Source organism: Mya arenaria, chromosome 3 (assembly GCF_026914265.1).
Source record: "Mya arenaria isolate MELC-2E11 chromosome 3, ASM2691426v1".
Taxonomy (NCBI): Eukaryota; Metazoa; Mollusca; class Bivalvia; order Myida; family Myidae; genus Mya; species Mya arenaria.
Window position 1 is genome coordinate 73,120,550 of NC_069124.1, and position 17,793 is coordinate 73,138,342.

Here is a 17,793-nt window from a genome sequence, read left to right on the forward strand (position 1 = left end):
TTAAAATATATTTTCCTGATTTGCATAGTGCGATTGGAGCCAAACGTAACATATGGAGCTGTACAGATCTGGAAGTCCGGTAACTACCGACTGGTCTGTGCTGACGAATTTGGTGACATAGCAGCCAAGGTCGTCTGCAGATCTGCCGGCTACCAAAATGGCATCAGTGTCTGCTGCTCAGCTTTTGGGCCTTTGAAATATGACATTGGCTACATGAATTTTAAGTGCACTGGTGAGGAAACATCAATCCTTGACTGCAGTTTCACTGTGGGTGATACAGGCTGTGCTAGTGGGAAATACGCGTCGGTCGCTTGCTCTGATCAACCAGCTAATGGAGGTAAAGCTATGTTGCTATCAACACTGTTTCTATAAGCAACATTCAGTTTTTTTAAATTTTAAAAGTTATGCATGGAATAATGTTGTTCCTTACAAGGACTGGAATACCTTTCCATCTGAATTATCTTAAAATTCAGGTATTCTTTTGGCCATAAAACAGACAAGTCAAACATGGCATCTAGTGCATTTGTACATTTTTGTGCATATTTTGTACTAGTTTGTAATTAAAAGATTATTTTGTATCGTTGGAAGCATCTTTTCAAATTATGATAATATTTTTATTTAAAAAATAAATTAAATTTCAGGTGTTTATATTTATTTCAGTTTAACTAAAATTCAAGTAAACATATGTCTTATCAGATGAAAATAATTGATATTGTACGATATTTTATTGATGACTTGAGCACACGGCCCTTGCAGATTATGAACTGGAGCTGAAGAGTCACAATCGTGGTACAGTCGGAATCCGGCACTTTGAGATCATGGGCTATATCTGTGCGGACGGGTTTGATGATGCTGATGCGAAGGTTATCTGTCGAGAGAAGGGCTTTCAGGGAGGGTTCGCCTTCTTCCAAGCCAGATATGGGAGCCCGAAGGGTGAGTTAATTGCTGATGTTGAAGTTGTGCTGTTAAGCTCTGTTTGAACATTGTCTGACTGCCTTTCTTGGTGTGATAACTTTATGCATATATACAAGAACACTCCACTGGCCTCGCGACTGGTTGGCTTGTTACTGTAGCTCTGCTTAAATTTATTTGAATAGTAATTGAATTTAATTGCTGTTTCAGTGACAAAGCAAACCAGAATCCAGTAAGCTGAACCACAGGCCACTCAAAACAAAACTATTTTTCATGCCGTATACTTAATTTGAGTTACCTCTTTTAAGTTGACTTAATTTCTTAAGGTAATCTATGACACTGTTTGCTAGGTATCCCATGGTTGTCCAATGTGAACTGCACAGGCCAGGAGAGCAACTTAGGACGTTGTGGTAACATCCGATGGGGCTCAGTGGACCAGTGTAGGTCAGACCTGGAACCGGCTGTCTCCTGCTACCAGAAAACAGGTATAACCGTGCTTTGGTTCTTCAGTGTTGTTATGCACTCTGATGGTCTGATTTTGTAAAGCCGAATTGATATTTAGATCATATGATTCTACTCTCTGTTATTTTCCACTGTATTTAAATTTAAATTTACAAATGTTATGTATTCACTCCTACAAACAAGAGGAAGGAGGGGGTGGAAAAGGCAGGTGTATTTTCTTTGTATATGTCAGTCGGTAGGAAGATCCTCGTTTAATTAATTACTAGAGTATGGTTTAGCCATAGGTTCTCAAACTCCTTTCATTTTGAGGTCATTAGTTCAAAGGTCAAGGCCACAATGACCATGAATACCAAAACCCTGTCCGATCAATGCAAAGAGAGTGCTTGTACTAACGGTTAAACTTGGTACAAAGGTTAATCATGACCTTTATTTGACCTCTATATATGTTGGTGTCAGTAGGTCAAAAGTCACGGTTAAATGATCTTGAACATACGAAAAATATTGTTTTAATGATAACTAGAGTATGCTTTGTTCTTCATTGTCCAGTCCTGAAGGGAATATTTAAATTGAAAAGCAGATTTTGTGGTCAGTAGGTCAAAGGTCACTGTAAACTCAAACATAGAAAAGCTTTTGTGAATGACAACTAGGGTATGCTTCAGCCTTAAGTCCTCGATTTTGATAGGGATTTTATTCATGGTATGCAGATCACCCTTTTGATTTTCATGTCTGTAAGTCAAATGTCAATATCACAGTGACTTTTAACATAAATTAAAGGCTTGGACCTAAATAACTCAAACTTAATAAAGAGGTTGTCATATCCTTCAGATGAACCCTATTGATTTATAGATCAATATTTCATGGTCATGGTGACATTGTTAATAGTTAATATAGAACATTATGGTTTGAGTCAGCCCAATGGTCAAAGTCTCTTTTGGAGGTCAATGTTGTACACTATAGACTTTAAAGTAATAATTTGTGTCTAAGTCATAATCTTTTAACCATAAATGGGAATTCGATCAACTTCTACACATCTGTAGTTCATCGTAGGAAGGAGTATCGTTATAAGATCGGTCACAATTTGATGTCAATATTGCACAATGCAGATAGGGATCTCATAGTAAAAGTAACAATTCGTGTTTAAGCTTAAATAATCTTTTTATATTTCCTTTATTTTTATACAAATGACTATCACTCCCACGGGCCAAATAGGGAAGCATTTGGTACGCTTGTTATTATACAGTACTAATAATGTTATGATATAGATAATAACAATCTAGTTATCTGGTATTGTAGCATTAATTTTTTATAAATGTCGCCTAGTATTTAAAATAATTGAGTTTTATATTTGTGTTGAAGTTTTATTTTCGTATGATATATACACTTATTTTTTTAAATTCTGCTCTATTGCTTTGTATCACCATACAATGCTTTATATATGATGTGGGTATCAGGGTATAAGTTTAAGTTGGTAAATGGCACAAGCATGCTGTCTGGTCGCGTCGAGATGAACATAGACGGGGAATGGGGGACGGTGTGTGGAACCTCCAAGTTTAACAACAAAGCAGCTCATGTGCTGTGCACGGAGCTCGGCTACACTAGTGGGAGAGCATTGGACAACGGCTTTTTCGGGGAGGGGAAGGGAAGGATCATGATGCCATACATAAGATGTAGGGGCAACGAGACCTCCCTCTTGAAGTGTGGCGTGAAGATAGAACCAAAGGATGCTCTGTACGAAGACAGGGGAAGACTGAGCTTTGTGTCCCGCAGCACATATTACACATGCAGAACCCACACACAGGATGCAGCTGTACAGTGTTCCAACAAAGGTATGAGGCATGCAAAGCGACCATCTAACATGCATGCCATTGTTACAGCTAATTATTACTTCTTTCTTTTGTAGGGAACAATGTCAATATTATCTTTTTCATACATTTTTATCACAGCAGTTATTCCTTCTATCAGGTTTGAAGTTTTCGTTAGTGAATGGCACAACACCTATGAACGGCCGCGTGCAGTTCACCATTGATGACAATAATGGTACATTCTGCGGTTATTTCAATGACAAGTTTGCCGACGTGATGTGTCGACAGCTTAACTACACATCTGGTAGACAGCTTGTTAGAGGAACATTCTCATCTATTAAAGCCCAATTGCAAATTCGGAGTTTGAATTGTAAAGGCAATGAAAGTAAAGTTACAGAGTGTCCTATGAAAATGAGCAAAGTCGAGGGAAGGACAATTCATATTGGCGCTCGACGAGGCTGGTATCGTACCTACCATCGTCGACAAAACTGTGAAGATGCGGCCATACAATGTTATACATCAGGTTTCACACTTAATCTTCTTATTATCATATGTTTCCTTGCACTGCAGCTAGCCTTACTTCACACCTGTAGGTTAGTGTCAGGTATTTCACCACATACACATATATCTATATAACAGTTTTATATTATAGGACAGTCAGTTATTTTGATACATAATTGTTGTGCTTCTCTGCCACTGTTTAATATTGCCACTCTTGACATCTTATTGCTTTCATTACTTTGCCGTATATGCAGTAAACGGACTAGAGGATGCTTGGGCCAATCCAGAAAACATGATTCTGATCATGTTTTGAGTAACCATGAGCTGTGATTACAGCCATTGTTTCAAAGGGCTTGTGTTCTTCTGTGTCAGTTTCATCACAGGTTCAAAGGTCTATTGATAATAAATTATTTTTATTTATATACAAACTATATTATTCCATATACTATATACAAACTAAGATGACGAATAGCTTTTTTATGATCCTGATAGTTTCTTAACGTATCCTTACTGCTATACGTCATGATACAGAATCAAATACTGTTTCCATCCGGGTTGAAAGTAAAATCAGTGACGTTAAATAATGCGGGTTCCAAGGAGATGTTAAATAGTTGTTAAAAAGTTAGACCGTATACTTTACTATGTATGGGATTTTAGAAAAGAGGCTAAGAAAATGGTTCTGTAGTCAAAATTTGTTAATGCAAATGAACTGTTATATCTATTCGTGAATTGAGGTCACCCTATAGCCAAACAAGTTTTCCTAAGAACAAATAAAAGTAAATTTGGTTATTTACTACTGATTCATTTCCCTATAAATTTCAATGTAAACAGGCAACATTTTGGATTGGATAAATGCAATATATAGCGTTTTATGTATATGACATCTATCCAGTTCCTTTAAAATCAGTTAAAAGCCAATTGATATAAACACTAAAAAATATATGCAATATTTCTCTAAAGAACATTAATTTACTTCAAAGTGAGGTACCGTTAAATGTAAATGGATCCAAGTTGCATCAGACCGGAAGAAAGCCAAATTCTAATCCAGCAGAAAAACGTTTGATCTGTGAGATTTTAAGAAGCATTTTAAATCTTAATATAGAGCTAGCATCCTGGACCACATATTGACGCTTGGAATTTAGTTATAAAGTACCTGTTACAATAATAAATTATTTGTAGGAAGCAATGTATGATATTATATAACCTAGACTAAGTGCATGTTTTTTTTAAAGATATTGCCTTTTCCGAGTAATATTTAAAAAAAAATGAAATAACCATCTATATTTAAATAAACACCAATATGATGCTTTAACATAAATAAAATCTCTAAATTGTCATGAAAACTTTATTTGCAACGCAGATTTCAACATTACCTTATAAATGCATTTAACATAATATTATGTATTTCATAACAAAGCTAATTTTAAATTTGTGTCGGCGTCCGCTTACATCTTCTGTTTAAGTTTGTTAAACGAGTGTCCGTATTCATCTACTAACATATTCAGTATCAGTTTGTTAAACCTTTGTGTTCATACATACACACATTTTAGTTTATTATTTGGAACATATAGTATTACAGTCATGTTCGCTTAATATGCATCACCGGGAACAATAATTGTTGATCCAAAAACATGAGCGAGAACCTTTAAAGTAATTCTAGTTTTTACCATTTTACAGAGAACATTTAAAGAGGGTCATGGTAGTTACGGAGACTCTCACATTACTGCTTTTTAAAAGTGTCAAGAAGATATAAACTTACATAATGAAACAAATGGTAGCGAATATAAACAACTTGATGAAGAAACAAGATGCAGCTGTACAGTGTAAAGTTAGGGAGCATGCATATTGACCATCTAGTATAAATGGCATTGTTTCTGCTAATTCTAACTTCTTCTTTAGTGGGAATAATGTTTAGATCATCTGAATTCATGCTTTGTTATCACAGCAGTTATTCCTTCTATCAGGTATAAAGTTTTCGTTAGTGAATGGCACAACACCTATGACTGGCCGTGTACAGTTTACCATTGATGACATTATTGGTACTGTCTGCGGTTCGTACGATGACCTGTTTGCCAACGTGTTGTGCAAAGAGCTCAACTACACGTCTGGAAGACACCTTGATAGAGGAACCTTCTCATCTATTAATGCCAAATTACAAATTACACGTTTGAATTGTAATGGCGGAGAAAGTAGAGTTACAGAGTGTCCTATGAAATTGAGCAATGCCGGGGAAACTTCTTATGAGTTTAATTCTCACGCCCGAGGCCCACCGAATCACTGTTTCTACGACGATGATGATGCAGCTATACAATGTTATAAATCAGGTGTCATACTTAATCTTCATATTATCATGTATTTCCGTGCACTGCAGCTAGCCTTACTTCACACTTGTAGGTTAGTGCCATTATACTCATGTATCGATATATTTCTTTTAAATTGTAGCACAGTCAGTCAGTTTGATACACAATTCTACATGTGCTTTTCTGCCACTCTTCATGACCATCTTTGGCATCTTATTGCTTTGATTACTTTGCGATATATGCAGTAGAGGGCGATATCTAGAGATGTTGTGAACCATCCAGAACAAATAATTCTGAAGATGACATTTTGAGTTGAAATGAGTTGTGATTAATTTGTTTCAAAGGACTGGTGTTATTCCAGAGTGATTTGATGGGAATGAACCCCTGCTTTGGTGTCATTTGACCGGTACAAAATTTAGTGACATTTAACCTTAAAATATTTGATTTTTCTTCAGATTCAGACTCCTATCCACTATCTAGCATAAAATAACTATGAATAAATGCAGTTTAACAATGTCAGAAACTCTCGAAATGCCTAAATAAAGGAAAGTGAACCATCTTAATTTTGATCTAAATGTTTTGTGTACGAAAAACATGCCAAGAAAAATACCCAAACGAAAAGTTGCAACAAAAACATGCAGCCAACATGCAGATTACCCTCCAATCTTTTAATTGCAACCAGAATTCTAACCTGGACATGCGTCTAGTTAAAGAAATTTGTTCAAGTTTCCGAATGTATCCCCAAAAAATCACTACAGTCATTTGAAGGAAATTTACTCCATATCAGGAGTACAGTCCCCTTTTCATGTACAAAGTGTTAATAAATATATTGTTGTGTAGCGCTTGTATCAACCCTGCTGATGTGTAGCGGGGCTTTGTGCCCACGCCCTCGCTATAGACCCGCCACTGACAGGTGTTTTAAAAATGTTCAATAGTTTCTGACTTTAACGATACGGAATGAATTATGTCCATTAATGAAACCCGTGTATACACTCAATCAAATGTTTTATCTTGACCTCAGCCCGTGCTAAATTAGCGCAGCATTCCTTAAAGCGCAGCTTAAGCTAAGCTAGAGCTAACCTTTTCAAAAAAGCTGTGATTTTAGCTCCGTTTTTTAAAAGCTAAGCTCAAGCTGCGCGTTTAAAGAAAGATAGCAAAAGCTACGCTTTTATTAAAAAAACTTTGCTTAAGCTGTTATTTTTTCCTATTTTAAAAAAAAAGCTGCGCTGAAGCTATGTTGTTGTTTTCTCTAGAAAGCTTCGTCTTTTTTTTCAAATCTGCGCTTTTTGTATATGATTGAAGGTGCGTTTATTTTTATTTTTATTCCCTAAAAAGCTGCAGTTTTTTTTAGCTTCTTTTCAGTTAAATTTCCATGTTTGTGATTGTTTTGTTTCTGTAATTTTCACATAAGTATTGCGTATTTTCTTGAAGTATAAGAATGCTCCTACAAAAGCTTCGTCTTTTCGTTTTTGGATAAAAGAAGGTTATGATTTTGTGAAAAAGTTTTAATTCACTACTACAGCTTTTATGATTATTAATTACATACTCAATTTAAAATCATCATTAAATATGTGTCATTTGTTCAGGAAAAAAAAAACATATGTCTCAATAAATTATGCTTATCTAATATCGTTTTCGTTGCTAATGTCTTAACAAATGTGTCCGATTCCTCAGTTCCAGTATTCAACATGGTATTTTTATATCTATTAAAAGAATGTTACAGTTTGTCCATTCAGGCCAACATATCAATCTAAGCACAGCTAAATCTATGTTTGAAATTATGGTTATTGTCCCTGTACATGCTGATTTGATCTAAAGATGAGACCTTTTTGAGCTTAATGCCGGAACAGAAGAAATCTCACTTTAAAACATTGTTTTACCATCACTGGTTAATCTTTATAAATCTCAGGCACTGCAATTCCAAAGAAACAATGGATCTGACTAACAAATGAACTATTATAAGTTCTCGGTATAAAAACTGGATAATTTAAGTTTTCTGTTTTGGTTCCTGTTTTTACCTAGAATCAATCAATCAATCAATCAATCAATCAATCAATCAATCAATCAATCAATCAATCAATCAATCAATCAATCAATCAATCAATATCAATCAATCAATCAATCAATCAATCAATCAATCAATCAATCAATCAATCAATCAATCGGTCAATCAATCAATCAATTAATCAATCAATCAATCATCCAATCAATCAATCAATCAATCAAACAATCAATCAATCAACCAATCAATTAATTAATCAATCAATCAGTAGACAATTAAAATAATAATTTATGATTCATTCAATCAATTAAATTATGATTCTTATTTAATTATATCATACAATCAAAACAATACATTTTCCCATTGAATAATAAACAAATGCATAAATTACTGCACATCTTACAGAATTAATATTATTATTGTTTGTTTTTAATCATCAGAACACCTGATGTTTTGTATTAGGCATATTTTTAACAGAATTAAAAAAAAAAAAACATTATAACTCGGCACAGAATTCAAAACAAGGGGTGGCCGTAAATTTTTGGATAAAAGGATTAAAGTATGTTGATGTATTTTAATGAGTAATGCATTTACACAAATAACAATTATTGATATTTGAAATATTTAATGAAATCAATTGATGATTTTACCATCATTTGGTCAGGTGATTTGGAACATGACCATTCCATTATTTGATATTTTGTGAGAAGATGACAGGCATTTTTCCAGTAATCATGCAAGTATTTTTACCTCAGTTGTTCATTTCAGTTAGGTATCAATATGTGTCAATAATGGACTATAATAGGCATAATGAAGAAATTTACACTTTGTTCACCCTGTGTTAATACAGAGATGTTTATCAAAACAATCTCTTATTCAGTAATTTTAACAAAAATTGTCACTTGAACACAAAGCAAAATGTGGGGACAGTCGGGTTCTTTACTATCTGTTACTACATAAAAGCTGTACCTTTTGGTCTAATACCGCTATGCCTTTACCTGTGCTTTTATTTCAACTTTTAGCTAAGCTTTTTGGCACGGGGTTAGTTAAATTATTTTTTTATATAAGTTAAAATTTTCGTCTAGCTATAGGGGAAACACTTAGAAAAAGGTTTACTAAAATTTGGAGCATAAAATTCCCTCGTTTGTTTGAGTTTGGTTCCAAAACTAAAATAGTAATATCTACTTTTGTCTAACAATTAATGAATTTCTTGAATCAAGAGCACAACATTATGTGGTGTCCAGTCTTTTTACAGCATTCCTATGTTGTGCTAAGGCAGTGACATTAGTATTTTTCGTCATGATTGTATTAAATGCTGCTACATTTCCTACAGCATAACTTCCCTGAATCTGGTATATATTCTTAATGCATCGCAACGATCATATTGGTAGCACTCAGCATCTTCATTACCTCAGCAAATTTCTTGAGTATGTTTCTCCTGGGTAGGGCACGATGATTCTTTACAACTTGGCACTGGGTTGGGTATGTTTTGTTTCACAAGCTTTGTCGATCAGATAAGCATTGTGGCTTTTCTGCAAATTAAGTCAAGTCCAAACTTTGTTGTAATCTTCACATGTTGAATTTTCCATATTGCAAATTCTTACTGTAAGTGTTCTAGTGTATAACAATAAGTTCCCTTGCAAAGTTTGTTTCCCTTACTTGGGTCGCCAAACCTTGTTTTTGTTGTTCTAATTGCTTATTTAATTATTTGGCATGTTCAGTAAGTTATTTTCTTTTCTTTTCTGTTGCTACTCGAACCCTGAAACGCTGCTTTTTCTGAATCGTCTGAAGTACCAAAGATCTTTTTGTTCTAGGTCGAAGAAATGTAGCTAGCTTATGAATTTCAACAATTAGTGAAGTATTCACCATGTTGTGATATCACAAACACTGGATAGCAGAAACCTCTTTATAATTAGTTATTTCTTCATGGCTGTCATTACTTTCAATTTCAATTATGGGGAATTCAGATAACGACTGACTAATGATATAAGTCGACAAATCGTTTAAGCACCGAGAAAGTCACGAGAACTGAACAGTGGTGTTCCCGGATTTTTCACTTAATACTTACGCCGTGTTCAATGTTTAATGATTTCCACTTTTTTCTGAATAATAATTTATAATAAATCTTATGAATAATTCAAAATATTTGGAGCATAAAAATACATGATGTATCGGTTAAGAAATTGTGTGTAAATTAAAATTCTAAATAATGCGTTTAAAGGTATGAAAGAAAAAATAAGGCTTGTTTAGGATATATATACTGTAAGTCTGACTGAGATCTAGAAGATAATATTGAAGTATCATATCAACTTAAAATTTCTGCATGTGTGTTGCTATCTTAAAGACTTTACGAGTGCAAGAATTGAGGTCAAAATTCATTACGCTTATTTTTTTATTTATTAAATATAAATATATGCATGTTTTGCATGGAATGCAAAATCTAATCATTTTGTTGAAATGTGTTATTTGGATTACAAATATATGTATCTTATGCTTAAGCATACGGTATTGATAGTTTCATTAAGGCGATGAATAGAAAATTGAAAAACATCTTTGACTTAGACTGTAGAAAGACAATTATCCATTATTGGCTTTGGTATGATTGCCACTTCAAGGTTCGTTGTTCTCTTAATGAGCATATGGAATTTTTACTGAACGAGACTAGATTAAGCCATCATATGTATTTTTGCCATTTAATGGGATTAAGTTAAGCCTTGTTGTGGTATGTCTGCTGTTCAAATGTACGAAAAATCCCAGATTGCCGTTCGAAAAATGTAAAATGTTTCCGTTAAACATCAGATTAAAACTAAATTCGACTTTTGGAGGGTGACAGTCCCTTAGTATTAGGCTAAGAGAGCACAATAAGAGTGTGAAAAATGTTATCGAATAATTCTAAATGCAACTGTTTTTGCTGTGTTAAGATGAAGATAAAAGCGTATGGTTTAAGCCTTGATTTTAATAGAACTGTTGATGTTGTTGTTCAAAATGTTTAAATGTGGTATGTATGTTAAAGCACATGTCACGAATTGAACCTTTGTAAGCCACAGATAATAGAGCATGCTCAACCAGCCTAAAGCAATGCTGTTTAGCTATTTAAACAGGTTTTGTCATTTTGTTTTTCGCAGTTGTGATTTGTCTATATATATATAAAGGAGTATATTATATTATGCAGTGTCACACTTAAATATGTTGGCTATTAGTTTTGGTGCACTTTCAAACATACATGTAAGTAATTTGCTATGTTTTGCATTTGATTTATTTCGTGTATTAGGGCGGTGTAAATGCGACTTTCAGACCTTCAAATGCTTTTTTGCAAACATCAGTATCTTTTCTTTCTTGCACAGCTTGGCAGTAATGTTTTGCGTGTAATGTAAGTATCGGTTAAGTACCTGCTAATTTTGTCATAAGGAGTACAAAAAATGAAAGAGAACAATGTCTATTTGCTAGGCATCGAGTTTCAACTGTGGGACAGGAATGGGCCGGATAGTGGAAGAGTGATTTTCTATATAGATGGTGTACTAGGAACGTTTTGTCTTCCAAACACCTTCACAAATATGAACCATCCAATCGCGGAGGTCGCGTGCAGACAGTTAAACTACACTGGAGGAATGATGCTGCTCGATATTCACTATAGAAGATTCATAACACATACGGAGCCTTATTACACTGTAAAACAATACCCTGAAATACCTGGTACTAAGCTGCACATGAGTAATGTTGTGTGTAATGGCACTGAATCAAGGCTTACAGATTGTTCTTTACGCCTTTTGGCTGGAAATGAAGGTTCTGAAATGTTCTGGAGCCATGAGTATACTGAACCATGTAAGACCAGCACTTGTTTTCGCCAAAGAGCGTACAACAGAGTGTTTTTTCAGCGAGCCAACACCACATGCTGGGGAGCTTCCAAGGACCTGACCGTTTGGTGCTATTCATTCTGACTTGTGTTAAATCATTAATAGTTTGTTTTGTGTGACATTTTTCAATACATAATTTGATTTTTTGAAATGTACATTATTATTAGAAATAAGACTTTGAAATTACTAAATGTAAGGTATATTTTACCTCTTATTAGCTTACTAGGGCGAGCACAAAGCTCTAGTAGTTGGGTTAATGGACTGCCCACCTGTCACAATTAACACGAATGTGGTTTTAACAACATCTCCTCCTAAACAACTGAGTCAGTTTTAATACAGTTTGACAGGAATGTTCCAAGCATTTTACTCAATAAAGGTGTATTAAAAAAATTCAATCAAAGAAGAGTTCTGTTTTCCATGGAAACCAAAAAATCTTCTGTGAAACTAGTGGTTTAATATTAAAATAGTTTGATCAACGATCATCATAAAACCCTCAACCAAGATTGTTAAACCAAGTTCAATTATTGAAATTCATGGCCGCCAGGGATCTGACCTTTTGCATTGATTTAGGTTGGAAAATTGTCTTGTCTGGCTCTGCAAGGTTTTAGAGCTTAGTTAAATTGCAGCACCATAATTACTGTACCAAGCTTTTTCAAAACATGGTACCTGGGTCAAAATTGGGCTACACTAAGGGCTTTCATTTTACAAACACATTAAGAGGAAAATAACTTAAAATATCTTGTCAAAACACCTTGCCTACTGCTTAAACAATTTGAATGTACTATTGACTATTGGCTCTCTAAGATCGTTCAAACGTTGGCCCTTGGGTTGGATTTGGCTCGACAGTCTTTTATTTTATATTGACCTTTACATGAAAATTCTTTAAAGCAAATTCTCGCCAGAAACCACGGAATTTTAATATTTGTTATCGTTTGCCCTTGATCTGGGATCATGCAACTCCAGTAGCAGGTTTCCATTGACCAGCATAGTACCCCTTTTTGTTTTGAGATTAGTAGGTCCAAGGTCAAAGTCAACTGTGGTATGAAAACTTTGTCGCACACTTACTTGGGAACCATTTCGCCTTAGACCCTCAAACCTCAGTGGTAGGTTTCCGTTGAACATCAGATAACTCCTATTGTTTTTGAATACAGTTAGTCAAAGTTCAAGGTAATGGACAGCAGTCTTGTGAAAATTTTGATCACACAATAACCTGAGAATGGCTTGACCTTGGGCTATGAAACTTCGGTGGTTAGTTGCAATCGACCCTTATTTAAGGCCAAGTATTTTTGCATTCATTCAATGATTTCTTTATAAAAAAATATTTTTCAATCGTTCACATGTTTTTCATAAAGTAGTTCTCAGGAGGCAGAATGATTGACAATCATAATTATCTTGTTTCAATGTTTCAATATGAATCATCCCTAAGACTAGAACATGGTTAAATGAATTCAGTTACAGTGGTCCGGTACTGTTTTTGATGTTAGGAGGTCAAAGGGCAAGATTACATAGAAGAATAATATGAAACCTTTTTCCAAAATATAACTTGATAATTGTTTTTCCTAACACCATCAAACCTCAGTATTAGGTTGCTTGACCAATAGATGTCCCTTATTGATTTTTTTGAGTTATTAGTTCAAATGCCAAGATGACAGTCAACAATCTTATAAAAACTTGTTGGAACAATAACTAGAGAACAGTTTGATATATGAAACTTCAGTGGTAGGTTGTCGTTGATCAGCATTGATTTTAAGGTCTCGTCAAAGGTCATTAATCAACTTATATTTCTGATAGTAACATTAAATGCATCTGAATCTCTTGACTGATAGTAGTTTCTATTGGTTTATGCAAGGCTCCAACTGATTGATTTTTGATAGTGTTGTCATTCTTTTGCTATGGTTGTGTATAGGAAAGTTTTCAATTAAAGAGTTGCTTTTGTGTTACCATAAAACGCGATCCTTTGATATAACCTTGACCTTGTAATCACTTGTACTTTGTTAGTTAAGTTATTATATGCACTCCTATGGTGAGCTTTTGAGACTGTCCTTCGTTCATTCACTTCGACATTGCAAAGACAACAGTCGTTAGAGCTTAAATTATGTCAACTTGTAAAATTTGTTTCCCAGAGATACAGTATGCACTTGTCAAAGGAAGAGATTCCACAGACGGCTTGGCAAGGTTTACGTCAGATGGCAAAAATGGATCCTTCTGTATGGAACAGTTTGATGATGCCATTGCACAGGCATTTTGTAGGCAGATTAACTTTACTACAGGAAGACTCTCAGATTTAAACTATGATAAATATGGTCAAGGCGAAATGGCATATCATATAGGCGACGTGAAATGCATGGGCAATGAAACAAAGATTGGAGAGTGCAAAATGAGATGGATATTAGTAAATGACCCCCGACTTAAAGCCCCAGCATACTGTCCATCAACATGTGGCCAGGCTAACATGTATCAGAAAATTGCGGACAACCCGTGTCTGTTCGGCGCAAAGGAGTTGGTCGTGCAGTGTTACTCTACAGGTTTAAACATCTTTTAAGTGTCTCTCACAGTTAAAACTTACAGTGCACACATACAAATACTGTATTTTTTTGGTGCTGCAGAATGGAAAGGAGAGAGAAAAAATATATATTAGATAATAAGATCCTATACACTTTTTTACACTTTTTTTTCGGTGTGGTTTTAGTTTGCACCTAGCAAGCACATTTTGTTGAAGAGAAAATTGCTTTAAAGTACATATGTTTTAATACAAACAATAATTATTCATGCTAGCTGTGTACATTATAATGTTAACACTATATATATATGTAACCCAACCCCAAACTGCAATGGGTATTAACTGCCCTTAGGTATTAAATGACAAATGATAAATGATTAAATGAGTTTTTTCTTATCTTTTTTGACTACTTCCAAGGGTTCAGCTGAATAGCATTTGACGGTATGAAAATGCCCTGGCCCCTTTATCACGAAAATATTGAAGTCAAATGATAATATTACATTTAACATCAAACGTTATTTAAAAAAATATATATATTTGTTTTTACTATTTTTTAAAATCACATTTACTCATAGAGTACGTTGTTTATAAACGTTTTGTACGACATTGATCAAGATTCCAAAGAAATATGATTCTACATCAAAAGCTATAATTGAGTACATCTCAATGTAATTTTATCATTAACTCTGAAGTTCACTTTTGCTATAAAATAAGCCTACTTTGAGTAATTGAATTAATGATCAACACAATCAATTAGAATTTTTAACAGTAAAAAATATACACGATTCTGAATCATACAACGGCCTTATGTAGTAAAAGAGTTGAGATTGGGATTTGACTTCGGGGAAGTAATTTTGTGACATTGGGACCTGATTCGCCAATGTGGTAAAACCATTGCAATAACACTGTTCAAAACTGTTAGTATTACCTTTCATATAAATCTATCAATAACCTTTGCTGAATGTGAATCAACACTGCATGATTTCTGAACTACATCACGTTTGTAGACTTAGGATTAATGGTTTTAAACTCTACCTTACATTTTTAGCTGATTGACAATTCATGAGTAGTCATGCCTTTAACTAAATACCAAAACGTGGTCATTGGATGTTAGTTATACTCAATGATTCCTCAGCTTACTGCCTTGTAATGTTTGAACAGAATACTATAGCCATTTGACAACAATAATTCCTTAATGCTGGACAAGTTGATGTTTCTCCATTGCTCTTTGTTGTCCATTTTATTGGTGGAATTTAATAGCTTTTAAGAATAACAACACGGTGTCTAAAACCGTATTTGCCAACAGAATTATATTCAATCATGATTCATATCCAACGGTAAGGGCATTTATGACATATGAAAGTATTTTATTTCTTAAGCTTCGGTATTACCTCCTTTCAATACTAAAGATTTCCTCAAAAAATACACACATATATTTTGATTTATTTGTTTGTGACAATGTATTGGTGTTGCTGATTTTCTTGCTTGACGTCCATGGAGGATATTCTGGTTGTGCTTTCATTTTGTTTTTATTTATTAATTTCTCCAGGCTGCTATTAGCTTAAGAGTGCTTTTTAGTAATGTCCTTTACAACTGCACTTCCGAGAGCCCTCCTTAGTTCATGTGGCAAACCTTTTGTTGCCTCTCGTTAGAGATCTGTTGGAACATGTTGTTGCCTAGACAATCTCAATTTAAGATAGAATTTTGCAGCATTTTATTGACTAGATTATTCTAGTTTAAACAGAGTGCTTTTGAAAGTTTGGTCGTTGTTAATTGATCACTGGATCAAAATAAACACTTTGTATGACTGGATCTGAGGTTCACAAAGAGGAAGTCAGCTTCAGGCGATATTTCTGTCAGCCAATCAGATATCTACTAACGCTTAGTTAGTTACCTCGGTGGAGTTAAGTTTATCTGTTTTCAAGCTAGGATTCATTTCAGAGAATTTATTTCAGAAAACTCTACTACACTACTTTGTGAATCCGGAAAACCTCAAAAATCTACGCTCTTTGCTTTAAATCAAAATCCATAACATTGAATCCAACAGCAGGCACTATTGTTGTATTCCGGTTTTTCTGATTAAATCATTTAGCACTTTTCACCAGCAGAATGATATTGCAACATGTATATTGCTTTAACTGGTTATATATCCACCATTATCGTGTATTTCAGATTCAATTTTAAACAAAAAAACGTAGGTCATATGTTTTTTTAAGAAAAAAGTGTTAACATAGTTACTATGTCGTTGCTGTTTTTGGCTTATATATAAAGCAGCTTGCATTGTGCAAATGACAGTATCTTAAAACTTGTTATTGCCAACGACCAAGGTACACATACTTGCATTGAAAAGGGACACGTTTGAAGCAAATCCTAATACTCTTGACTCATGTCAATTTCCATAACTCTTGCTACAATGGCAAGACCAATTATTCTTGTTTCAACTGGAAGCCACATTACTCTTGCTGCTCTAGCAAGTCCCATTACTTTTGCTACAATGTCAAGTCACATAACCCTTGCATTATAGCAAGTCTAATTATACATTTTTTCTTCTACCCTTCAATGCTCCTATTGCTCTATCTACAATTGCAAGTCGTATAACTCATGTTGCAAAAGCAAGTCGCACAACTCATGCTTCAATGTCAAGCCCCATTACTTTTGCTACACTGTCAAGTCCCATTTCTCTTGCTATATATTTACACCTCAACTTCCGTTCCTTAAATGAACTGCCTTTCGGCAATTGCGTTCATCAATCTATGAACGCAACATCTTCGGATATGATCGGATCGTAATTCATTGCATAACAATATACATGAAAGCTATTGATCCTGTTATTGGTTGTATTGTGTCTGCAGGTCCCGTAAAATATAGATCAACATTTTTAAAAGTGTAAGTTTATTATATTTTAAATATATTGGTACCAGAATTGTTTTAATTTAACGTTTTTAAGTGATTTCAAGTGGTTGATCTTTTCCCGCGTTATTGTGACGTCATTTGAAAAAAAATGTTTCCGGTTATAGTCGGGTCGTTCTTTTTACAGAATGGGTAAGAACGGATTACTGAAAGGTTTTTTTAAATGAAATGAAGTATTTTTTTAACAATTCTTGAATGAAATCATGAACTATTGGTGTAAATATAAGGAATGAATTGCGGGGTTGATGTCATTATCGGGGATATGAACGCAATTGGGTTGGTCAAAGTACGCGTGGAGTCCTTCGGACTCCACACACATTGACCAACCCAATTGCGTTCATACCCCGATAATGACATCAACCCCGCAATTCATTCCTTAAATAAGCAAGTCATTACTCTTTCTACAGTAGCAAATCCCATTTTTACTGTTTCTTTTATGTCAAGTCCCATTACTTTTTCTACAGAAGCAAGTCCCATTTTTACTCTTCTGTGTCATGTCCCATTATTCTTTCTACAGTAGCAAGTCCCATGTTACTCTTTATTCTGGGTC

General features: G+C 34.4%; 1 protein-coding gene across 3 annotated transcripts in view; it reads left to right on the forward strand.

Annotated features, from left to right (window-relative positions):
- Positions 1 to 17,793, forward strand: part of LOC128225627 (deleted in malignant brain tumors 1 protein-like) — an 84,282-nt gene that overhangs the window by 44,979 nt on the left and 21,510 nt on the right. The window contains exons 21-24 of one of the 3 annotated variants that reach the window (XM_052935519.1): positions 29 to 337; positions 757 to 933; positions 1,263 to 1,397; positions 2,826 to 3,200. In XM_052935519.1, coding sequence (XP_052791479.1) covers positions 29 to 337; positions 757 to 933; positions 1,263 to 1,397; positions 2,826 to 3,200 — 996 coding nt within the window. Of the gene's footprint in view, positions 1 to 28; positions 338 to 756; positions 934 to 1,262; positions 1,398 to 2,825; positions 3,201 to 3,336; positions 3,700 to 5,641; positions 6,002 to 17,793 lie in introns of all 3 variants that reach the window. The other 2 variants (XM_052935520.1, XM_052935521.1) reach the window with 2 other exon arrangements.